Consider the following 25552-nt stretch of genomic DNA (forward strand, 5'->3'; position numbering starts at 1 on the left):
AACAAACAAAGCTGATGTTTAGTATAATGCAAGGTACAGGTTTTATAGGGTGAGTAATGCAAGAAAAACCTTCTAAATCAGAGATCCTACAGTTAAATGATTAGTAATGAAGCTTTAATGATAAATGTGTGCCTGATATCAAATTGATGGCCTTAGCAATTAAGATTTTCATCATGAAGATGAAGTTGAAGAGAAACCCAGCTGAGATTCTCTCCTTTCACAAGTGTCATTTATTCTTTAAAGCATGTCTATGAAGTGCTCTTTATCCCTCTCATTAATAAAGTGCCTTTTAACTAGGGGATGCACGCCAGGGGCTAGAGAGGTGTGAAGGGCTGGAGGGGAAATATCGCTGACTCCATAAGCTTTTGTTTTTTTGTTGATGTCATTGAGCTGTGCCCTCCATTTTAGATCATGGAATACCTTAAACTGACACTTTAAACCAAATGCACCAATGACCTCATCTTTATTATGTCTTCAAGTTTTGTGCACATACAGGGGGACTAGTGGCAAGGTCTTGGTCATGATTCCAATTTGGTATACTTTTGGTTTAATTCTTACATGCCCTTCAATGAGAAGAGGCTACCACCTTCCTGACTTAATCCACAGGAATGCGCTTCTCCCCCTTGATGTGCCACTGCTTACCAGTGAATTCCTCTTTACTTTCTGTCTATGGGCTGTGATGACCTCATCTCATGAATCAGGAAAGAAGCTTTGCTTTTCCTCAGGTCAGACACAGGATAGGAGGAGAAATGTGGCATTCTAGTTTTTTTTCTTGTTTAAACAAGTTAAGGCATTTCTATTATTTTGGACCAAACTTGAGGCCTTTATAGATAGGACTGTGGAACACTGGAGCAGAGTGTTGCCATGCTTGTTGGAGTACTGGAGGGTGAAGCCAGGACATATAACAGAGGCTCTGCCTCATGTAGATCTCAGTTACTATTACTGGTGACTTAATATGTGGGAAAGGGTCTTTCCGGTTTGATGCCCCATATTGACTTGAACTATAAATTCTCCCCTAAGTCTTTTTCTGCTGTCTAGCCCTTTATCTCCCTTCATAAGGCTTCCTTTTCCTCAGTCTATATCTACACTTCCTCTGTGGCCGTAATCAGAACCTCTGCAAACTCTCCAAAGTATAGCAAAACTGCTAGAGGGTTTTCATGTACACTTTGCAAATCAACAGTTCCTCAAAATAGCAGCTCATTGTTCCCTGCACATCTGCAGGTGCAATCGTGAGACTCGGGGCTGGGGTTGAGTCAGCTAGCAGTATCTGCCCCGCTGTTCTCGGATACCGCTAGCGTGCTTCATAAGGTGCTCACAAGACAGCTCACGTTTCAAACGTTATAGTGAGCTGCACCATTCCTTCCATGCTTGTTATTCTGATTATATCTAGGAACAATGGGAGCACGCAACACACACACATACAAAACAGATTTAGTATTTTTAGGTGGAGGGGTTACAGAAGAGAAGGGAGTGTTTGGAAGATTTCAGTTTTGGCGTACAGCTTGGAAGAAAATTATGAGCACATGATTTAATTAGAGTTCACACAACCTTACACCTCCCCAACAAATCAGTGATTCTAAATTTTTTCTCAATGTTTCTGCTATAAGCTAAAATGGTTATGTGTTATGACTGATATCATCATTTCACTCCTTCTTTGTGAAAACCTCCTTGGAAGAGGAGGAAGATCTATTTGAAATTAATTAACATTAGGAATACTACACAGATTAAAATAGACTTCCTTTTATATCTAAGGCAAACAAGTCTGCATTTTCCCATGAGGCCTTTTGTTTGTGGATATGCACTCAAAATAGTCTGTTATTCTAGGGCTTGTCTATTACATGGGTCATCTTGACTGCAGAATGAGCTGAGAAAGAGAAAGTTAATATTCAAAATGCTGTGAAGAGTGACAGGTTTTCTCAACGGATCAATATGCTTCTAAACCAATTCGCAACAATAGTGAAATCAACGCGAAGAGTCTTTTTGGCTGGTAAAGGTCAGGTTTGACAGACAGCCCTTTGAGGTAGCAGGCAGACTGCCCTCTTATGACACAGACGCTGTAAAATGTGCCCCTCAGCAGAGTATTTCTGATCTTCAAAAGCTGTTGCTCTGAGTGTTAAACATCACATTGTTTTGCTTTACTTCTTTTCTTCCAAATTTAGTTTTCTCTTCTTTCTGTTTTTGGTTATGCGGATTTATCCCTTTCCTCATTGTTTTGCTGCCTATAATATTTTCATTAAACGTAAGTGCCATTTTATCGGACTCTATTTTCCTGAATGTTGGTTTCCCTTTATCCTAAATGCTCTTCCTTCCTAATCTCCTCTTGTCCACCAGTCAACCCTTCTCTCAGATGCACTGGAGGGTTTAAAGTCTTGAGAAAAGAAAGAAACCAACAAACAAGCAGAGCTGGATCATCCTCGTCAGCACTGACTAAACCCATATTGTGTGAAAAGAAAAATGAAATCTGAAAGAAAGACTCAAAAACCACAGCCAGTCGATTCACTGGGGCAACCCTTTCCCCTCCCCAGTCTCCCCACACACAGCCAGTGAGGACCACACTAGCTCACATGCAGAGACATTATCACACAGCAACACACTGGGTGAAAAAGAGCTTAATCCAGGTCACGTGTTACAGATGAGTGGTCAGTGGTTAGCATTTCCCCTAGATCAGGGGCTTGAGAGAGACCTGAACAAAACACATGGAAAGTTGGTGCTCAGGTGACTAGCATAAAATATCCACTTATTCTTCTTTAATTAAAATGTATGCCTTAGGTCTGTTGCCTATTCTTATATACAAGTTTAAAGATTTGTTTTGTGTGTGTGTGTGTGTGTGTGTGTGTGTGTTATTCATTAAGGAGAATACTGCTGTAACAATTCTCAACCTTATTGTCAAAACCACTTTGGCCTGCATTTCAGCAGCTGGCTTCTCTTTAAGGGTCAACATTGGTGGACAAGAGATATAGAGCAAACCATCTTTTCTATGATGGTTTCTACATGCCTACAATACATTATGACACAGGACCTGTCACACTGAGTTTATATCAAAGCCTCTGCCTTTTCTTTATACCTTACCCTTATGTTTAAACCTTACACACACAAAGAACTCTGGCTTTGACCTCATAATCTGGTTGCTGCAGCATGTCAGAGCTATTCCCAAAACAACTCCGACACCATCGATTAACATTCAGCGTAACCTTTGAACTAGAGTTGTCAGAGAATCGACTCATCGAATTGTTTCATATTGCGTGTGTGTGACTCATAGATGAAGCATGGTTTTGTTCAAACTTTTGTTCATGGTCAATACTGTATGTTTAAGTATACCAGTATATAAAATACGTTCACACAACAAATACAGAAATGCAGTAAATTGTGTGAAATATTGTTTTTCCAATAATGTCATTCCAGTTTGTTTCTATAAGAAGATATCTTTCCTCTGCTGATAAAATTTCTCAATTTTATAATTGAGAAAGATGATCTAATATGACCCTTGACCCTACATCACGTATATATCTGCAGCATCAGAGCTCTCCCTGCTATTGCACATCACTAATTCTATTTCCTCCATGTGCTGCTACCATGAGAGCCAATGTTGATTGGCTACCACCTCCATGTTGATAGCCCATTCTTTCATTCTGTACTAATCTCTTTCTTCCTCAGCTCTTCATTCAGCGAGTGTACTGCTTTGTGTCTGTGAACATCTCTCCATCACGGCACAGCCATATTTCACGCTACAAGGGGCTCATTTCGGACCTGCATCTACCAGCATTCAGTGCAGCAAAGTAGAGCATAACGGGCTCGTTCATGGGGGACAGGTGGAGGAAACAAATCTAATAAAAGAGGAAGGAGGAAAATACATGAAAGAGCTGGGAAATCATGGGGTAATGGGGAGAGAGAGAGAGAGAGAGAGAGAGAGAGAGAGCAGATGGTAGTGTAGACCAGATTCAGTGTGGATGACAGCGTCTTTCTCTGGGCAAGAGTGAGGCAGCAGCATCCTAAAGGTGAGCTCAGCAGAAGCTACAGGAGAAAAGAAAAGTGGAAGAGAGAGAGAGAGAGAGAGAGAGAGAGAGAGAGAGAAGTGAGGGAGCAAAAATGAAATTCACCGGTGGTTTCAGCAGCAAAATTACATGGAGATGAATGAGGTTCAAGAAGAAACTAATGTCAAGAAAAGGGGAGATAAAATATTCAGGAGCATCTGTCCCCAGGCTAGAAATGTATTCTGATAAGAGGGCACACTTATGTTGCACAGAGAAACCCAACGGCACGTATTTTTTCAGAATCTAGCTCATTATTAATTATTTCAAGTGGAGTCACTTTTTCAGGCACACATCAGTGCATTCATGTTAAGATGTTTACATGTACACAAATAAATTTAAGACTAAACACGCACACGCACGCACGCACGCACGCACGCACACACACACACACACACACACACACCAATCTGCATGTGGTTTCTTCCACTGTCCTCCACAGAGGACATTCCCTCACTGGCCCTTTATCTTCAGTTCTTTCCAGTCACTCCCCTGATTTTGGTTTATATGGTGCATGAAATACTTCCCCACTTGGTCTCTTCCTCTCCCCTGTACATAGACAGAGAGAGTCACTCTCCCACACTTCACCAGTGACCTGTCAGCCTGTCTGCAGTGCTGCTGCTCTGGACATGCAACAGCACAGCAAAAAATAATAAAATAAAAACAATACAGAAGGACTCAACAAAGAGTAATAATTAGCTAGAAATATTTTTACACAACAGATGTTTCTGAATGTATGTAGATGCTGTGATAATGAACATTAAATACAGATTAAAGACAGGACATATTCACAAAGAAGAAAGTGTGTTAAAATAAAAAAGATACATTTCCGTATATCAAGAGGACCAGAAAAGGAAATTGTAAGAAAAAGAAAAAATGGTTCAATCAACAGAGATAAGCTTTGAAAATTAAAAAAAAAACAAAAACGCAAAATTTTAGTTTATTCCCACTACCATTCTGGACTGAAGCAGAGACGAAGCTTAAACACAAGCTTAAACAGAAGTTTAAACACAAACTGCCTCCTTTTGGTCTCTTTACATCTCTGAGCTGCTGAACATTTCTGAGGCTTGCAGAACACCAGTGTGATGATGGACAGTGGGTGGGGGACCCTTGGCAGCCATAACAGGGCTTGGACAGGTTTGGATTTTGGAAATACATGAAGAGGATTTGAGAGTCGACTTAATCAAGCATTTGCAGGCACACATTTATAATGGCGCCCAAATGTGTTTATCTCCACCCTTGATGTTCAGGAAGGGTTTGCAGTGACAGGCATGGGCTGGAGAGAAAACTTGCACTACTGTGCACTACAGTATCACACCGATTCCTCAAGTAACCTGAAGTGGGTCCTGAAAAGTCATTTTCTCTTCCCTTGCCTGTTAACTTACTCCTGCTAACTGCTCACGTTTGTATTCACACAAAATTACACAATGTTTTGCAGGCCTAAAAAAGCATGTTTGGTTTAATTCAGACAAACATACAACATTTTGCAGGCATAAATATAGCATTTTTGCTTTAAAAAGTGCCCTTCAAATATAATACACACTCCTCCCCCTCACTCTGTGAGGAGTGAGGAATATATTCTCCCTCTCCCTCCCACCATCTCTCTCGCTTTCTTTCTCTCATGCGCTGAGAGTTGAGAGTGGTGTTCAGACAGAGAGGGGAGATTTCATTTGAGTTCTGAACTGTTGCACTTCGCAGGTCTCTACTGTGGAGCAAACAGGATTAACCCAACTCGCTGTGTGCCCACCTGCTGTAAACTCCAGAGGACAACTTAATTCAGGGGGGAAAAGATTGACAGCTGATCAGAACAGGATCCCTGATTATTTGTTTGGAGTGGGAAGATCTGGAACTGCTTGGATGCTCTACAGGCCAGCGCTGTTGACCAGTCTGTGTAATGTAGTGGCAGAGACTGTAGATTGAAATGAGCAAGAGAAAGCATCAAATGTTCCAAAACTCGTGTTTCAAATGTTCATTCGAAGTAATGAAGTATTTTTCATGACTTGTTTTTGATCATTATTTTTTTCAACTTCATAACTTTTACATGATCTTTTTATGCTGTAAAATGGTTAGCTTTATTGATACCGTGGAATTGATTACTGTAGAAAATACTCTACATTGGTAATTTCCAGATTATTTTAACGTCTTAATGAATGAATTACAATAAACAATTTGGGGATATTTTAGGGTAAAGAATCCTATCAAGAATTTCATTTAAAGTTGAACTCCAATGTTGGAGTGTTAGTTTGCCTCAGTCTTGTAGCATTTGGTCAGTATTTGGAACACCATGGTGGGTCACTCTATGATACTGTACATGGTTCTTACTGTTCTGCTTGGATGGGCCTCACAGGCCCAGGATGAGAGTACCCCAGAAATGGACATTACACAGGCCAATCAGACGGCGGATCCTGCAATGGCTTTCGTGACGTTAGAAGGAGCCTTGAGCTCACCTTCAGCAGAAGTGGAGGAGGAAACAGTTGCCCACACAGGTACCCGTTGCCAGGGCTACTATGATGTGATGGGCCAGTGGGACCCTCCTTTTAACTGTAATGCAGGAATCTTTCTTTACTGCTGTGGCACCTGCTTCTACCGCTTCTGCTGCCAGTTCCGTCAGCAGCGGCTGGACCAGACCTCTTGCTCCAATTACGATACACCCATTTGGGCCAACACGGGCAAACCTGCGGATCCCATCACGGAGGTGCATTCAGAACACGAGCGGGACCGTACCCATCTGATCGTCTACATAATCTGTGGTGTGGTGGCTGTTATGGTCCTGGTTGGCATCTTCACCAAACTGGGCCTGGAGAAAAGGCGAGGTGGGCAAAATGACCTCGGGAACTCAAGGTACATTTATGACGGCTTCCAAATGGAATCTCTGTAAGTGTATTGGTGTTTCATCATTTTGCTAAAGAGTGCATTTCAAGATATAAAAACGACTTAAAACCTTACCAGTTCTACAGTGGCTCTAGACACTGCGCATTCAGTGTAGTGTGTCTAAAAAGGAAAAGATTAATGATAATGTTTATTCACTGCAGTGTCATGTGCTTCTAATGATCAGTTCTTTGTAAAATGACTACAAATTAGATTTTGTAGAAGGTGTTTTGTAAGAAGGTGTTTTGTAGAAGATTTTGTAAGATTCAGAGCAGTTCAATCTATTTAATGAGCTAATGGGAAGATTTTCTAAAAGACACTTTAATGTTTATTGAATCAATCTTTTTTTTTTTCTTTAATTTGGGTTATTTATTTTGGGCCTCCCATTCTTTGCCATTGTAGTCCTTCATACCAGATCTCTCTTCCACTTTCTGAGTACTGCCTCCCTTTACATCCAAACCCTTTTGTCTTCATTATTTTGAACATTCAAGAGCACACTGAAAATCAGATAACCTGTCAGGAGTGAAAAAAGTGGAAAAAGAGTTTTCATTCCTCCCTTGCGCTCCTTTGAGTCTTAGGGCATGTTCTAATAATATAAACACCACTTAAAAGGTGAGCACATTTTTTGGGGGTGGGGTGGGGTGGTGTGGGGGAAGGTGGTATAAGAAAACGCCCAGAAGATTTGTCCTTTTCTATGGTTAACACCTCCCTAAAATAGAGCATATCCCACATGGTCAACACTGCTTCCAAGATTAATTTTTCTCACAAGATTAGAAGTTCTCTCAAGATTAAGACGCTGCACAAAGATTAAACAAACTTTAGCTTTATTATCTTTTCCTCACGAGCCCCGTCTGCTCTTTCTCTGCTCTCTCTGACATGCTTTTGTCAGATTCCCTTGCTGTGACTCCTGGGAAAACCAATGGTGGGAAAACCAATGGTGGGAAAACCAATGGTGCCGAAGGATTTTTTTTTTCCCCGTTACCCACTACTTACCTTTGTGACATTACTATTTTTAGCACAAGCTCCAAATTATCTTAAAAAACCCAAATTTAACAGGAGGTGATATGGTAAAGACAGAACACCTACAGAATATATCTTTTCCATTCATGTCCAGCCATGTGGAAATGTATCCAAGGCAACATCTCAGATATCAGAGTTGTTTAGTTCTGCCAGTTGGAGAGAACTTTTAACATAATTTGAGGAGGGACAGAATAGCATTACACACACCTTGAATCGCTAAGGTAAGTGCCCATCTACTGAGACATAATTCGACCTAAATCAAACACTCCAGTGATGACATTTAAGGGTGAGCGTGCATGGTTCGGATCACACGTCAATGAGAATACAGGGAACAAGGGCATGACTGCAACATACAACAAGCCCCCTACAGCCAGTGAATGTAGAGAATTAGCATGTCGGGCAGAGCCTGCCTCACTCTTCTGTTATGTCTCTGTGAGAGAGTCCTGAGGGGACAAAGGTCTTTGAAATGTCATTATATAAAAGGAATGCTCTGTAGCTGTAGAAAACGTGTGGCCCTTTGGAACTATCAAGTGAATAAACAGAGATCAACAAATCCCAGTAGACTGAGGTGAAGGACGACATTAACATTGTCTCCTCTAGCTCAGGCTTTTGAGCTTCTCCTCCCTCATCTCTATCTCTCTCTCTCTCTCTCTCTCTCTCTCTCTCTCTATCTCTCTCTCTCTCTCTCTCTCTCTCTTTGCAGCTGAGGTTCCATTGTAACTCCGTATTTGTGGAAAAACATCAGGCAGATGTAAACCTGACACATGTTAAAAAATGTTTGTCATGAAATAGAAAAATGGAAACTTTTCCTACTCTCTTCAGATCCTTGGCACTTGTCTGCAGTTGCTGGACTCTTCGTCCCTGCTCACTCTCCTGTGGTTCAAAACTGTCCCGATACATTTTGACAGAAATGCAGGGTGCCATGCTGGCACGGAGTTGCGTGTGAGTGGAGTGTATGCGTGTGTGAAGGTGTTTCTGTCTCTCTGATTTGGAAGGCGTGTGGTCTCCTGAGTGGCTGAGCCATGGTGGGTGAGCACTGACATTTTCACGCTCCTGGCGCCCAGCCTGCCCCTCCCTCTGACGTCCTCCTCAGTCGTCTGGGCAACACGAGGGTGTGTGCTCCCTGACAAAACTGTGCTCATCACTGCACTGTTGTTTTGGACCTTGTAAACTGAATCTATGCCTCCCATGGCTTGAACCTGCTGTGAAGTCCCAAGGAAGGTCTGAAGGAGATGAGCTAAAGTCTGCTCTAATGGCTGTGATGAACTGAGACTGTGCATGTTTATACATTCAAAAGGAGGAAGAGTGCTGTTGGATTTCCTTACTGGAATTACTGTGTGCTTTATGGTCTGCAGTTCCCAGTCTGAGCTTCCAGACTGAAAGGTCATTGAAAGTTAGTGTGACATGTCACTGAATAAGAAGAAAGATTTTGGTTCTAATGGGAAAATTACTTTGATTTGAATATGGGTGACTGGTCTTCAAATTGTTCATAATATGAGATTTGGCTGCAGTACAGTAGAAAATGTGACATCTTTTGATAGTTTGATAGTGTCATTATGAATAGGTAAGAGAGAGTGAGTGACTAAGTGAGTGAGTGAGTGAGTGAGAGAGAGAGAGAGAAGCAGATTTGAGAACGTATGATAGACTCAAAGGCCAAGGCAAAAATACAAGCAGCCAATACAATGTAGAATGGAAGACAAGAGGGTACAACTGTCATCATAGTAGACTAATACATCCCTCATATGTTCTCATTAAATATGTTTGTATCATTACTGATTACATTGTCTAATTTGATCAATTTCAGGGTAGCTTATTTGAGATGCATTAATTTGATCCACAATGAGCTAAACATTTTATCAGAGTAGCTATACTTCTGCTAAAGGCAGTGGTAGCTCAGTAGTAAAGATAGTTGACTAGTAATCAATAGGTTGCCACTTCAATCCCCATCACTTCCAAGGCCCTTAGCCCTCAAGTGCTCAAGTTGTGTTAAGTCAGAATTGTAAGTGGCTTTGGATAAAAGTGTCAGCTAAATGCTGTAAAATGTAACTAATTGTAAGACAATTACAGCTGAGTAGTGTGGAAATAAGATGAGGTACATGAGCTGTATGTGCTGTAGCACATGTATTTATGACTAAGTAAAATGCAACATAAACAGTATTCTGTGAAAACTGAAAAATTAAGTTAATATGTAAAGAGTATGACTGGTTATTAAGCTGGAGATTTGTGCTGAGGTCTCGGGGTGATTATGAGTAATCACATATTTGGACAAGAGGAGAATAATTGATTTGTCTCTGAAATTAAGAGACATGTAGCTGATCTTCCTGTAATATGTCATGACACAGAACACAGGCAGTAATGGCTAAAAAGGTCACTGCTTCCAGACATGGTGCTGCTTTACATGATTCTATAGATATGTTAGTGTAGGTTCTAATTAGGCTAACTGTACACTTTTATTGCTCTGCCAAGCAAAGCAATCACAATTATGGAATTAGGACATATAAGAGTAGTAACTGCTGTGCCTGTTTAGTGCTGTGCTATTATTCCCTTTCCACTGTGAAACTATTAGATAATTTAAATACAAGAAACCTCCATTAAGCTCCCATTGGTTTTATTGAAATGTCTAGTTATGCATTTACTTCTGAAATGCCAATAGGTTCATTTGGAGAGACATAAACAGATCAATGGTAAGCACTTGACAATGTTAAAAAGGAAGAAATGAGTAAAGGAAATCTTAGAGTAATTAGAAGACTTATGAGCCATTCTTAATACGCCTTGACATACTGGGTAGAAATACACTATGCTATTTGCATGAAAAACAGTGGTTATCATTTGTATCTATTATTAATGCTGGTCCTAAATAGGGAAAAAAGTTTTCTTTGCAGAGTTTTCTGAAGTAGAGCTCGTGCAAAAAAACAGATGTTGTGTAACTTTAATATTCATATCAGCAAGTAAAGGAGGCCTCTGGCAATCCAAACGAGCGAGCTAGAAAATATCCTCTGCATAGTTAAGGGAGAACAAGTCCAAAAGAGAGAGAGGGTTAGAGGCAAGAAAGAGGCAAGATATAAGATATAGAGGAAGGAAGGGAAGGAAGACCTTTCATCAGATTTCATGGAACACAAAAGAAGTAGTATCTGTGCAGAACACATGCTTGCTCTTTCTAATCAAATCAACTATCCATTTAGAAAGTTTTCTGCAGGTATCTTGGCTTTCAAGCCAGAGCAGTGCCCCTCCAAGGCACCAAGGAAGAAATCAGCAATGCTTGAGGTTTCCTTACCATTTCGATATGGATATCAGCAGGCAGGAGAGACAGGCTTGGTTGCTACAGATGTATTTATGCTTTATTGATTTAAAGCTAAAGACAAGGACTGCATCCGCCAGGTATCAAAACCCACGTCACCCCATATAGAATGACTTTATATATTAAACACAGTGAAGAGTGAGGTTGGAGTCACTGATTTGTCAAATCAGACTACAGATGGCTAAGAATACTCCCAGTACATCCTCTGAGTTCAGTGCTCAGTGGTGGACATCCTCCCCAGGAGCCACTGACCTGCAATGCTGGGTGTTTTTCCTGTGAATATTTCTCATTAACCTTATCAGTCAGTGTCTAAGGCCTTCAGAAGCCGAATCCAGCGTATTGGAGCAGGGAACGGCTGTTAACTGTGTCATAGCTACCTCATGGCAGGGCGGATGTTCAGAAAAGCCCACCTAAAGGTACCAACAGTCTGAGCTGCTCTGTGAGACCTGCAACAAACACATGATGTTTGTCATTATGGATGAGCTTCAGCAAGCTTGACTGTTTATGACAGGAAGTTTTGCAGAGTGACTGTGAGTTAGAGACAGGCCAACACACCGACCTTATCCTACCAGATTTTCATCTTCTCTCCCTCTCTCATAACTATCTTACCATTTTACCAAATTATCTTAACAAATAACCCTCGTCTTTCCCTCATAACCAGCCTACCTGTTTACCATCCCCTCACCCTGTCTCCCTTCCCCATCTTTTCCAAAATGTTCTCCGCCACTTAGGTGATGTCAGCATTGCCTTCGTCATAAACTCATGCCTCTCGGCAGTGCTACTGTCCTTATTTTGCACCTCGATGGCCTACCTCTGCTGGCAGTACAATACTGCTCTACAATCATGTTACAACTCCTCATGGTCCAGAGGGCATTGGTGTTTGGGAGCTTGCCAGGGACGCATGCAGAGACTGTGGGAAATGGCACAGAAACAGGACATAGCAGCATCTGAGAGAAGAGCAACCTGCTTCTTTGCTTCTGGCTTTTAGGACTAGGTATTGCACCCAGGACTGCTCTTATTCCACTCAGAGATACCTTGGTCAGCACCAGTAACCAAAGCTTTTGGTAAAGCAGACTGAAATGTCTATTTACTGGATTAGCACATTAAAAAAATCACTCAGCTGAACTCTAACTAGTGTGGTGCTTACAAGCTACACCATGCAAGTGGTGCAAATAAATTATGAGATATAATGAACTACAGTAAAGCTGGTGATTGAACTCATATTGTAAGCCCCTTAAAAAAAAGAACACACACTTCCAATATTAAATGGAAATCACAAGAAACCTAAATGAAAATATTTCCAAAGAGCTCTTTTAAAAAATGATCATAAAGTTTTCATAGTATTTTGTTAAATAACATTATAGCTAATCAGATTTCTCACTGAAAATTAGCTATAATAAATAAAAAATATTTAACAAATTAAATTACAACCTATTTATTATGAGGAAAAAAAAATCAGTCCTAGCAAGTCATCGATGCACAAGTTGGTTCAAGTCAGTGATCGCAAAGTCCAAGTTAAGTCACAAGTATTTCTGATTGAGTCCCATTCCTAAGTAATGAAAATTCTGACTTGGGCTCCCTTAACCTTAAGCCACTCAGGTGGAACCCTCACCTCTGCTGCCAAGCCATTCATTCTGCTTTAATATTTGGTTAAAGCAGAGAGTATAGATGTCAGATTCAGCTCATGTGAGAATATTCTGAGAATCTGTCTGATGCGTCATTGTCTCCCTGTTGTATAGGAACCTGCAGGAGCTGTTGAAGAAGCCAGGCAGGGAGCTGAACCCTGTGGACGGACCGGGCAGCTCCTATCCCACTGGAGCCTGCGGCGTCTCGGCTAGGGTCCTGCGCAGCCGCAGCGGTGAAAGAGGTCCACACTCTTGCATGGCTTCTTCCCACTTTCAATCTAGTATGCCCAAATAGGTGCAAGAGGTCGTAACTGCAACAGCCGCTTGCCATCTAGGAGATATAGTATTTGTGCATTGAATGTGATGAGAAAGCATGGCATTCTGAAGAGTGTTGTGTGAATTGTGTGTCTCTGCGCACGTCCGCATGCATCATCTGGCAACAGAGAGACGCTTCAGTGCTTTTGAATGCATGCATGCCCATTTGTCTGGACCTGAAGGCTGTGGAAGAGACCCTTTCCTAGGTAACATTGATCGCATGTGCTGGGTGGATTAGAGGTCACGTGGATGATGGGCTACTTCTGTGAGCAATGTGTAATACCAATGTGTCACAGGTGGCTCACATCCTATTGTGTGATGGTTGTGAGACCATTGCTATACAGCAACACTGTGCTGACTGGTCCCACTTGCATGTCCACATGGGGCATATGCCAGTTGTATATGCTGAGCCTGGATGTAAAGCCTCTGGGACATAGCTGTGTACCCCAGAGATGTTTGATCTCAGCCTTTCTACACTGTCCAGTTCCCTTCTGAAGGTTTCATTCTCACCCACTGCACCCAATTTTATTCATATTTCATGATTGCTTAACATTTCATCCTCCTGACCCACAGCAAAAAACCCCACACACACCTCAAACACATTTTCTCCTTATTTGTATGTGCAATAAAGGTAGACACCTTTGCACACAGTACCACTTGGTGGATTTGCACACGGTTAAGGTGCGGAAGGTTTCAAACCAAGAGCTGATGGGGGATTTATTCTGATATCCAGAGTCTGTAGGATGGCTTGAGAAGCACACTTTCCTCCCTACTTCATGGTGGGGATTAGTTTTGCTCTGCAGTGCTTAAGGGGTTTTAATGTGTATGACTGTACACATCTACTGCACACACTCAAGCCCCGTCCCAGTAATGGTGTAGAGATTAGGGACTGGCAGTTCTGTTGTCATAGGGTTTTTTAAAAGCTTTCTCTGGGAAGGTGATGTGTAACACTGCCGCTTCGAAAAGCCTGACATTTCTCTGTGTAGACTTTGATCAGAGTAGAGTTAAAAAGGAGATGTGCTGAGAATAGCAGCATACCACACTGCCTCTTATGCAAAGGCAGGGATTTATAACAGCGGGTGCAGGCCCACTGGCTATGCAATGACCGGGCTTCTATAAAGAGATATGACCTGGTAATGTAGCCCATATCACAGTATGTTAAAACTGAGCAGACATCATATTCAGTGGAGCCATAGCTGCATCGGTTCGCAATAATATTTAACTATATTACTCTCTTCTGGTGACATAGTAGAAATGGGTTGCATACTAAAGTGAAATAATGCACAATGGGTAGGAAGGTAGGAAACGCTAATTGGACTCTGTGGTAAGTGTTAAGTCCAGTTATATCATTTATACACATTTTATGTTGTTTCTTCCTATATATATGTTTCTGTATGCATGATGTTTATTGGTGTCCTTCCAATATTTAATAGGCCAAAGGCTATATAGATTTTAGAAGACTAAAAAGTCTTATAATGGTGAAGTTTTATTTTTCAAGTTTTAGACACAAGATGAACTCTTAGGCATAAACAACAAAGTTAATCAAATTGCACTCACCTATGGACCCTTTGGTAATGTAAATGACATTTTTTCTGGCCAGTACTTTCTCTTTGTCCTATTAAGGGTTAAGAACTATTTGTAACAAGAATGAAAAAATGAGTGAAAAGTCTGATACTGCTGTGGGAAGATACGAACTCCTGAAATAAGACAGAAATAACCAAATCCCAACCAAATAACCAAAAATGAACTTCTGTCAGCCCCATCCTCATCATCATCATCCTCATCATCATCATCATTATCCTCAGGCCCATCCTCATCATCCTCATCATCATCATTATCCTCAGCCCCATCATCATCATCATCCTCATTATCATCATTATCCTCAGTCCCATCTTTTTCCTCCTCCTCCTCAGCCCCATGCTCATCATCATCCTCAGCCCCATCCTCATCATCATCATCATCATCATCATCATCATCATCATCATCATCATCCTCAGCCCCATCCTCATCATCCTCAGCCGCATCCTCATCATCTTCATTATCCTCAGCCCCATCCTCATCATCTTCATTATCCTCAGCCCCATCCTCATCATCATCCTCAGCCCCATCCTCATCATCATTCTCCTCCTCATCCTCATCATCATCATCATCAACATTCTTTGCCCAATCCTCATCATCATCATTCTCAGCCCCATCCTCATCATCATCCTCATTATCATACTCCTACTCTTCCTCATCCTCAGCCCCTCCCTTCTTGTTTGCTCCATTTTCTGTAAATGGCGAGAGCTCACCTCAGACAAGTTTGTGAACATATCAAAGTCTGCATTGGCACATGTGGAATGGCATGATTTTCAGAGACAAAGACACACACGTGCCGAAGACTTCATCTCAGGCTTTTAGTTCACACTCCTTAATATATGCACGCATCAAAGGCTTGTTTTGGTCAGAAAGCTTCAGGGCTGAATGCGTGTACAATGGTTCTTTGGTGGAAGATGGAGGCATTACTGCGGGCAGTAGTGCAAACATGCTGTCTGTCTTTCCATCCCACACAAGTGCATCTCCACTGCACACGCGCAGTGAGCCGCTCAATTTACATTCACATCCCAAAACAGGACTAGAAGGGCACTTTTCTTTGAAACTCTTAAGGACAACAGATCATTTTGTTTTTAAATCATGTTTCCATACATGCTTCAAGTCATGCCATACATGCTTCAAGTAATAATGACTTAATAACTGTGTATTATTTAAGAATAACAAATCATATAAATATGAAAATATTGCATGCATATAGCCATAATGCAGTAAAATGTCTTTGCCAACTGCTAAGTCTTTCTAGAGGTGATGAAATATTTTTATATAGAAATTCTGCTTTAGAGCTCTATTGAAGGAACTCATTGAGTGTTATTTAACTGTATGAATGCAGATATTACAGTAACTATTATTCCATTTTTGTACAGTCTGAAATATATACAGGCTTAAAAGAATTGTATAATACATCAAAAACTATTATTACAACCCCAGGCTTTCTTAAGAGGGTTTTGACTTAAAAAGTCTAATTATTAATAACTAATGAGGATATTAACATGCACAGGGGATCCTTTCCTTTCTCCTGAATAGTATTTAACTGAATGTACATGGTGGTCTGACTGCAGTTTTTGGGCATGAATAAGACTCAGTCCCTGAGAGACATGTTTGCCTGGCAGCCCACCTCATTATTCACTGCTTTAACGCTCTGCGATTACTAAATGCTGCCTCACAGAGAGGGTAGGGTTAGCCAGGGAGAGATGGTAAAGGGTGTTTACTGTGACTGCTGGGACTGAACACAAGCAAGGGTTTACGCTGCAGCTCCATCCTGAGGGCCTTTTGCATGTGTGGGAGGCAGCATCAGTGTTCAAAACCAAGGAGGAAAGGGGAGTCGCCGATGAGATTAATGCGTTTAACCGCTTACACACATCAAAGACAAACGGCCAATTTGCCATGTCAGTAGTGGCCGAGATGGAAAGGACAAGACCTACTGTACTGACAAGACGTACTATAGACAGAGCTCCAAATGCTGTGGCCAAGATTTAAAACAGTTATCATCCTGAAATGTTTAAACCTTTAAAGGTTTATTATGCTGAAATTATATCTTGTGACCTCGTTCTGACAAACATTTAATTAGCTGTTAAACATTAATCATAATTACAATGTTGATACTATGCATTCTAATACCTGTAGAAATATCCACCCTCACCAAGCGTGTAATGCAGGTTCACTCACAGGAAGAAGAGGTGGCGCCCCCTTGCCAGCGAAACTCTTTGTGCTGCGTTTAATGAGATGCAACTAACCGGCAACAAGGAAACAGGATCCAGGATTCACTAAGTGCATCAGTGCCCTGTTCGTGCTGGCACCCAAGTACAGAAGTAGGCCACTCAGACTGGGCCAGGGCTCTGTGGTTGCCCTGAGCTACATTCCTGCGGTCAATACATGTCGCAGCGAGACTAGGCGGGTAAAATAGGACACGCAGTCAGAGCACCATTACACGCCCACCAGCTAAAACGTCCACGTTATCAGTGCCCTCAGGACTTGTGCTGTTCTTAGGTGTCACCTTGTAAAAGTGCCATAAAATACCATTATTTAATCTAGTTAATTGGTCTCATGACAATTACAAACATAAACATGCGACACATGCACACACACGTTTATACACACACAAATAGGATTTACATGCAAAGCACAAATTTAGAAATAATTACTATATATGTCAACAAGTGCTCCAGGTCTTAATACGTGTGAGTGGTTTAGTTCCCTGTGTACTAAGGATCCATGTTTTTGTTTTCTGACTGCTGTGCCCTCAGTCAGAAGAATTAAAGTACAAATATCCCTACAGTGCAGTTCACAATTAAGGGCAATAAAACATTGAGATGCACGTACACACACAGACACACACACACACACACACACACACACACGTACACCGTACACATGTACACACACACAGGTACACACACGTACACACACACACACACACACACACACACACATGTACACAGGTACACAGGTACACACACGTACACACACACACACACACACATGTACACACACACACACAGGCAGAGGGAATGTGATGAGGAAGCATAAAAAGAGATTACAGTCTCACTGAGACATCAGCGAGATGAAAACTGCATACGCACAAGCTAAATAAGGAAGAATATGAGAACCTGTCTACTGAGCTGCTCTGACATGGGAGTGAAAAGGATTAGACAGATATACATACAGACAGATATGCTGTAATGTACCAGGAAACAATAAGCTGTGCATGGCCTTCCAAATGAACATGAACATCAACTCTCTGTGGGTCAGCATCAGTGCAAAGCAGAACAGCTCCACACATGTTCCCATTCATACAGTGAACAGTGCACTGCAGGAACAGGGCTGGGAAACACAGTTACAGACTCTAGTGATGCATTTCACTATTAGTAGATTCATTTGTTATTTTGCCTCTTTTAAAGTCTGTTCTCTTCCATGTTGCTTCTTTCTTCCATTCAAGAAAAGTACCACCTCAACAATGTTGGTTTCCCTTCATACATGCTGACGGCTGGACTCCCTCATCCCCAAAGGAATTCTAACCTGCCGGGCCTCGAACTCAACAAGTATTCCTCACTGAAGGCTGTTGGTAAGTTAACGAATGACACTGAGATTGAAAAAGCTGAAATGTCAGTCAGAAAAATACCAGCAGCCTTTCTGTACTGACCACAGCCACTTTGCATTCACTTCATTCGCTAATCAAATCCCTTTAATGTTCATCATGCAGTTCATTTATAATTTATTTAATTAAATATTTAATTCGCAAAGACTAGCAATGACTCATTTAAGCCTTGAACCAAAGAAACATTTTCTCTTCTTTCTGACTTACCGTATTATTAGCTCTACAGTGATGTGGGCCAGGATTTGTTCCAGGGCCATAGGGTTGGACTGATTTACAAACTCCCAAGTCTTTATTGTTAGTAAACCTAGGTAGTAAACCCAGGTTAGTAAACCTGGCTACAGCAGTCCATTTATGATGATTGGCATGTAATTACACACATTCAGGTTTACATGCCATATCATGTTCTTTTAAAACAACCAATAGGGGTCTGATATAGAGATGCACTCACAGTATCCTTTCCAGTACCTACTTAGACAAAAACACTGATACTGTGATCAGGCTTTTCCAGTTGTATCAAATCTCTCATGACAAGAAAATTTAACCGACCAGAGTGCTCCGAATTGTGCCTCTAATAGGCTGTCAGCAGAGCACTTTCTAGTTCAATGCTTCAGCATTAGATCTTTTGCAACTAACAAAGTCATACTTGATAATATAATAATAAAACATAATTTATTATTTTTTTCTGGAAAAGTCCTAAATGTATTCAATATTATTATACTCACTTCCATTAATGGATGTAGTTTAAAATGTCCTGACAGCCAACCAACTGCTTTGGTTTCCTGGACCATGGTCATGGATAGTCATGGATTAATTTGTGATGTCAATGCAATTTAATCTGTTTAAGATTAATCTTTGTCTACAAGAATAATGATATAAATGACCCTAATTATAAGGGTAGAATCAGAAGTAGTTTTTTTGTTTACCTATTTATTTATTTTACTGTCATGGACTTGGAGAGAGATGTATATTGCATATTGTATAATATGTACATAACTGTAGGACATAGGCATTTAGTTGCCCTAGATTTCTGTCTCATTTAAACAAGTCCAGTGGTAACAGTAACCTAGTGATCCAGACATGACTCAGCACCACCCTCCGACCATATCTTTATGAAGTACACCTGCTTATGTACTAGTATATTCTGTATAATCTATTATTCACACGCACTGATGACACGTCATTCTTATAATCGCCTTCAGTCTTTAACTGGCATCCAGTCAAATACTCCTGGTAGCCTAATATATAATAAATGAGTGGAACTTAAGATAGAAGCAAAACCCAGTGTAGTTGTTAAAAAAAAGCACCTACCATGACAGAAATGTACAAAAATGATCCAGATGTTCTGCCATCTTAAAACATACCAGCTGCAGAAGCTGCACTGCCCTTAATTTAATTCACATAGTCCAGGAATACATTATTCACTGGCAAAGATTAATTTTGATGTAATAACTGACACATTTTGAAAAGGGTCATGTGAACAAGCCATGTCGTTTTACCATCGGTTTACTTCTTAAGTCTTAATTTTCGGTGTTAATGGTTAGTTAGATTCTTTATATAAGCCAATGCTACTGTTTGGTGAGTTTGTTAACTAGGCCGAGTTATCATGTGCAAGTCTAACTTTTGATATTTTAGTGCATATATATTAGTGCACCAGCAATTGCTTCACACGCTGCCTAGGCACCTTTTGCTCCCACACGCAATACAGCAGCTAATCATGCATCTGAAGGCTGCCCCAGCCAACCTAAATTGCATTAGTTGTGGGCACATGTGGCATACTGTTCGGAGCCACTGGCATGCCCGAGAGAGCTCTGCAGTACCGGCACTCTTCAATGGGGCACAGGCAGTGGGAAAGGGCTTTGGTGTTACAGTGTATTCATCCAGCAGGGTGTCACAGTCATCAACGCTTTGATCTACCTCAAAACCTCTCTTGGGCGCTCTGAAGTGCATGAGCTAAGTAATCGACGTTGTGATCAGTACGCAGAGAGAAGTAAGGTCAGAAAGGGAGTAGGCCTCTCTCCTCATCAAAGTAGTTCCTGTCTGACTTGCTCAATCGCCAGCTGTAGCACGCAATGTCTCTCTCCGTTTCATCCTGTACCTGTGGAAGGGCGTTTGCTCCTGTCATTGGCATGTGTGTCCATGACAAACGCGCTGCCTGCACTAGGAAGAGCCAGCACCAGCACCTCGCATAGTTGAGCGCGGAGCGCAGCAAATGTGCGCTCAGCCTCTCCGTCCCACTGAAATGCAGCCGCCTCTGCTGTGAGCTGCTTTAGTGGCGTGGCTATATCAGTAAACTGGTGCACGAACCGCCGGTAGTACCAAGCCGAACCCAGGAGACTCTGCAGCTCGCAGATGCTCCATGGCATGGACCACTATCTGTTTCCAACCCAGCTCTGCTCACGGCATGGCGTAGGAAGCTCGTGGCACAGATGGAGGTTACACTTTTTCAGATGCAGCTGGAGGTTTGCAGACATGCGGCATCAAAATTGGGCATGCAGAGTGGCGAGTCATCTAGGTAGCCAACGCACCGAACTTTGATGATGAGAACTCGCTACATCAGATGCTCAAACAGGAGCATTACATGCATTACAAAACCCGAAGGTCATCACCGTGAACTGCCAAAGTTCTGCGCCAGCCATGAGTGCCATCTTCTCTTCAGCATATAAAGTGAGTGCCACTTGCAAATATACACTACTCAGAGCCAGCGAACTGATGAATCATCAATGCATGTGTAAGAGCTGCCAATAGTCCATGCAGAAGTGGCAGCTGTCCCACTGCCCAGGTGCTGTTTAATGGCTCCATGACTCCCTCAGCCACCATCTTCCCCACATTTTGCTCTGCAGCCTTTTTCTTAGACAACAGCTGGTGGAGACAGAGTCAAATTGGTGCAGTATTGTTGCTATTGATGCTGTGGCTCATGTACAGTTCCTCTTTGCCCACAAAGATGTCACTATAACAGCTCAGAGGATCCCACAGCTTTGCTTTTCCCACAGTTTCCTTCTTGAGGTCGAGCATGGCCCTGGCTGCCATGAAGAAATCCAAGCGGAGTATGCATGCATCTTGTATAGGCACAAGCCAGAACCTGTGAACTCAAAATCTCCACCACGACAGGGAGCTGATTCCTCTCTCTCATATTGACTTGACTGCTGGTGATGGACTTGAGTTGGAGGGTCATTGCTTCCCATTTGTCAGGCGTGCCATTCCGAGGGTGAGGAAACACACCGGTTCATAAAAATGGAGGGAAGGTAACGAAGACACTCCATGAAGATGGTAAAACACATTACTAGACCCTAACAGCTACAAAAGGAGATGACCAAACAAAACTAAAGACACACACACTCTTGTATTTTTGCAATTCTTATATTCTCAATACACACTGCTGTTACTTGTATTACAATGAAATCCTAAATGTGAAATGCCAGATCACAGCTGATATGCATGAAGCCTACTATCTCTCTGAAGTACTAGCCTTACAATTCAGTTGACTGATTCAGTATGCACAGTGGAAAATGATAACTGGCTTGTAAAACATGAATAAATTTGGAGACCTTAATGAGAACATAGCAGTGTCTGTTCAAGGACTTCTGCCTATGGATATAACATCACAGGACCCTTAGTGGAAGCTCCAGTAACTAAGGATGGAAACAGTACAGCTATAATTTATGTTCATTTTAGTTCAAGCTAGTCTGTTCCCTTGTTCACACCTTGTAATGTCCTATGACTTGAGTGACCTCAGTGATCAGAAGGTTCCTAACACTCACTAACCTGCTAATCTAAAATGACATTATTCAGTTTACATGTAAAGTAGTTACGTTATGGAGCTCACGCCTCTCTCTTTCAGTTAGACCATTATGCACCAAGTCATATGGCCCATTTAAGATTTATAAGAATTGGGCTCTATTGAATTCAATTCCAATCCTCAAGGACCAATTGTACAACCCAGGGCTGATTTACTGTGGACAATTTTATCATACTTGATTTTTGCTTTTTAACAAATGTGTACTATCCTTGTTTTGAACGAGGAATCTTGTCTATATTATTCCTTATTTTCTATTTCCCCTTCTCATACACATCTCTGTCTCTCTTTTTTTTTTTTTTTTAGCAGACAATGCTGCCAGAGGTTACTATAAGAGTTATCCCCTCATGGACCTCTCACAATACCAAAACCCACCTGCACCCCTCCAACCCATTCCAGTGCAACCCAAAGACGTGACCTACATACCCCAGGCTTTCCCGACCCAGAACATCCCCTCCCCCCTGTCTGTTTCCATGCCAGTGAGCCAACTGGAGAGGATGTGCATCTCAAAGACCCCTACCAAGCCTCTGCTCTCCAGCTCAGCCTTCAGAACTTGGGACTCCAGGCCCCAGCATGTCCATCGGCAGATCTCACAGCCTGTACGCTCCAGCCACCAGCAGACCTACTGCAGCAGGAGGCAGTACAGCTCAGAGACACTGCCTGAGTTTTTTTCACAGCCCATGGCCTACAGAGCACCACTGGCATATCATTACCCACCCAGGCAGAAGGCCTACCAGACCAGCAGCAAGTCAGAGGTCACTGTCTGAGAGTTCACGGGCACCTGGTAATTTTGCTGTTGTCCTTTTGAGGTTTCTGACCTCCACAACCCCCCAACCCTACACACACCCACACTGAGTGGACAAGTTAGTGTAGGATAGTGTTCATCCTGGCTATATTAACTAACAGGTACACAGATAATGTCTATCACAGTCACATCAACCCTACCTCTTAAGTGAGACTGCTTCATAATCATCTTGGCCATCTACACAGATACGCAACCGGTAGATCATTTAACAAGAAAAACAACACAAAGTGAACATGATCCTCTGATCTGAGACAGAGGGACTGTCAATCATCAGTTTGTATGCTCTCATTTGTGCGAGCCCGGGAAGTGTGTGGAGGATAACCAGAAGCTCGTGTTTTTTGTGGGTGCTTACCATGAGAGGTCCTACAACATCTGTTTTTCCTGAATGATGTTGTCAGTAGACGTCCTAAAGATTACATCTTACAGCATTCCTGGTGACACCTCACAACTATCATCACACTGAGTCAGTTCAGCTTACTGTAATCTATGTTGAAGGACTGCAGCCGTGAATATGTTGCAAATGAACACAAGAAAACTTGTTACCTCAACCTTGCTGCACGTTTGAAGCGTTTTCAGTAGTCTGAATCTATAAAGAGATGTGGGACATTATCCGGAATTTAAAATTATTCCATCCTACCACACAGTCCCAGCCAAGTAATGGGTACAATTCTTTGCACGCTTTTTGGTCTTCAGTCATTTGATATTCATTCATTTATGATTTCTAGCTCTGTCCTTCTCTGCTTTTATTCTCTAGCTCCTCCAAATTGAAGACTGATACAGATAAGACCCACTGTGACGTAGCTCATTTTAGCTGTTCTCATACAACCACCTCACAGGCATTAGACTAGCTCAGAAATCCATCCTAGACCTCCAACAGCTGTGAAATTTTATCATTTGTATGGATTGTAGGGACTGGATGATAAATCATTATTATTAAATATAACCTATGCAAAAGCAAAAGGTTAAACCTACCTGTGTCGGACCCTGACGCTTCTGCAAAGTGATGCCATTTCCTAATGCATTCAGATTGTTTCCTCTACATTCCAAACAAGCATGATGTACCTCAGACTTTCTACATGGAAGCATATTGGAAAAATTGTTCATCCTTGACGTAAACACTCTGCATACCCATTTCAGTTAGTAAATCAGTTTTTGTCCAGAAAACAATATGATATAAGAATTGATAGAAACTCCCAATATTTCCAAACGCAGGGGAGGAAAAGAACACAGAGGAACCTGCAGTTCAATCACATTTTATCTACAACAATACGTTTTATTTCTGAGTAACTAAATTCTGGTTTAATTTCACTGTATATGTACTTAAATGCACTGCCAATCATCTTCAGTATGGAATCAAGTATTTATTCAAATGTGATAACATTTGGTTGTCAACATTTTCACACAGCATGTACATATTACATACGAATATTTGGTACATTACATGTATATTAAATGTTGCTTTGTAAATGTAACATACATACATACATACATACATACACACATATATATATATATATATATATATATATATATATATATATATATATATATATATATATATATATATACACAAACACACACGTGCATACATACATACATACACACACATATATATATAAAATGTGTGTATGTGTATATATATATATATATATATATATATATACACACATATATATACACACACACACACACACACACACACACACACACACACACATATATTATACACACATACATATACATATATATATATACACATATATGAATTTTTGATTTATGAAAGGAAAGGGCTTTTCCGAACAATTAGGAAAAGAATCACATGTATGAAGTTTCAGCAAAAGTGCTGCAAGTATGATATTAGCATAAATGTTATTGGATGTCAGTGTTTAAGAGATTATCACATGGTTTAATGCAGGAAACCTGGAAGATGTTGTAGGGGCTGAATTTTTTGTATTGGTTTACAGATTACAAACGATTGGGTTCTTGGTGCTAGTTTACCAGCTGGTCACAGAATGTCAAAAGGGCACCACACAGTGCACAGAGAATTCATGCATAACAGAATAATTTTTTCCTTAAAGGGTCAGTACTCTGCTAGATCTTGCGATAAAGCCTGTGTATCAATTTCCCACTAGAACATTACATAGAATTTAGAACAACGTATAAACCGTGTCAGTCTGAGCATTCTGGTGTCAAGTCGATGTCAGATCTCAAATATCTGTAAGAAAAATATGCTAAACAATATTATGGATTATCTATATATAAAGCAAGAATTTCTTAGATGCCCCCATTTGTACATTGCTTAACACTGTTCATACGCTGTTTTTAAAGAATAAAATTACTGTGACCAATCAAAGACTTCACTCCAAATTTGCAGATTAAGTGTCAAAATACTGCAACTGGGTGTCTTGGAAAAATAGAAATACTCTACCGTGATGACATCAGCCTATTCCAAATGTGGATGAAAACACATCGTCTTCTGAGGGCTACTAATTTACTGCATGAACTTTATCTCCCTCCACTGGACAATTCTGGTATTACAGAGACAGACAGAAAATGCATCAAGGTACTTACAGTGGTTGCATTTAAATCCACCTTAATCCTGTTCATTTTTT

At 41.2% G+C, this 25552-nt stretch overlaps 1 protein-coding gene across 4 annotated transcripts; it reads left to right on the forward strand.

Moving 5' to 3' along the window:
- The first annotated feature begins 5661 nt into the window (after positions 1 to 5661).
- Positions 5662 to 24436, forward strand: shisa8b (shisa family member 8b). Of its 4 annotated transcripts, none has more exons than XM_035533206.1 (4): positions 5662 to 6902; positions 12954 to 13081; positions 18184 to 18309; positions 22442 to 24436. In XM_035533206.1, exons 1-4 carry the CDS (start codon positions 6313 to 6315, stop codon positions 22900 to 22902), a joined length of 1305 nt encoding a protein of 434 aa, XP_035389099.1. In that variant the 5' UTR covers positions 5662 to 6312; the 3' UTR covers positions 22903 to 24436. The 4 variants fall into 4 exon arrangements, with proteins under 4 accessions (XP_035389099.1, XP_035389100.1, XP_035389101.1 ...); XM_035533207.1 differs by having other exon boundaries at positions 22445 to 24436; XM_035533208.1 differs by having other exon boundaries at positions 5662 to 6869.
- The last annotated feature ends 1116 nt before the right edge of the window (positions 24437 to 25552 follow it).

This window comes from Electrophorus electricus, chromosome 14 (genome assembly GCF_013358815.1).
Source record: "Electrophorus electricus isolate fEleEle1 chromosome 14, fEleEle1.pri, whole genome shotgun sequence".
Classification (NCBI taxonomy): Eukaryota; Metazoa; Chordata; class Actinopteri; order Gymnotiformes; family Gymnotidae; genus Electrophorus; species Electrophorus electricus.

Excerpts from the sequence above, each read along its gene's own strand:
- shisa8b (XM_035533206.1), top strand. The coding sequence starts at position 6,313 with ATGGTGGGTCACTCTATGATACTGTACATGGTTCTTACTGTTCTGCTT. Across the intron at positions 6,903-12,953 it reads GGCTTCCAAATGGAATCTCT|GAACCTGCAGGAGCTGTTGA; the intron begins GTAAGTGTATTG and ends CCTGTTGTATAG. Across the intron at positions 18,310-22,441 it reads TTCCTCACTGAAGGCTGTTG|CAGACAATGCTGCCAGAGGT; the intron begins GTAAGTTAACGA and ends TTTTTTTTTTAG.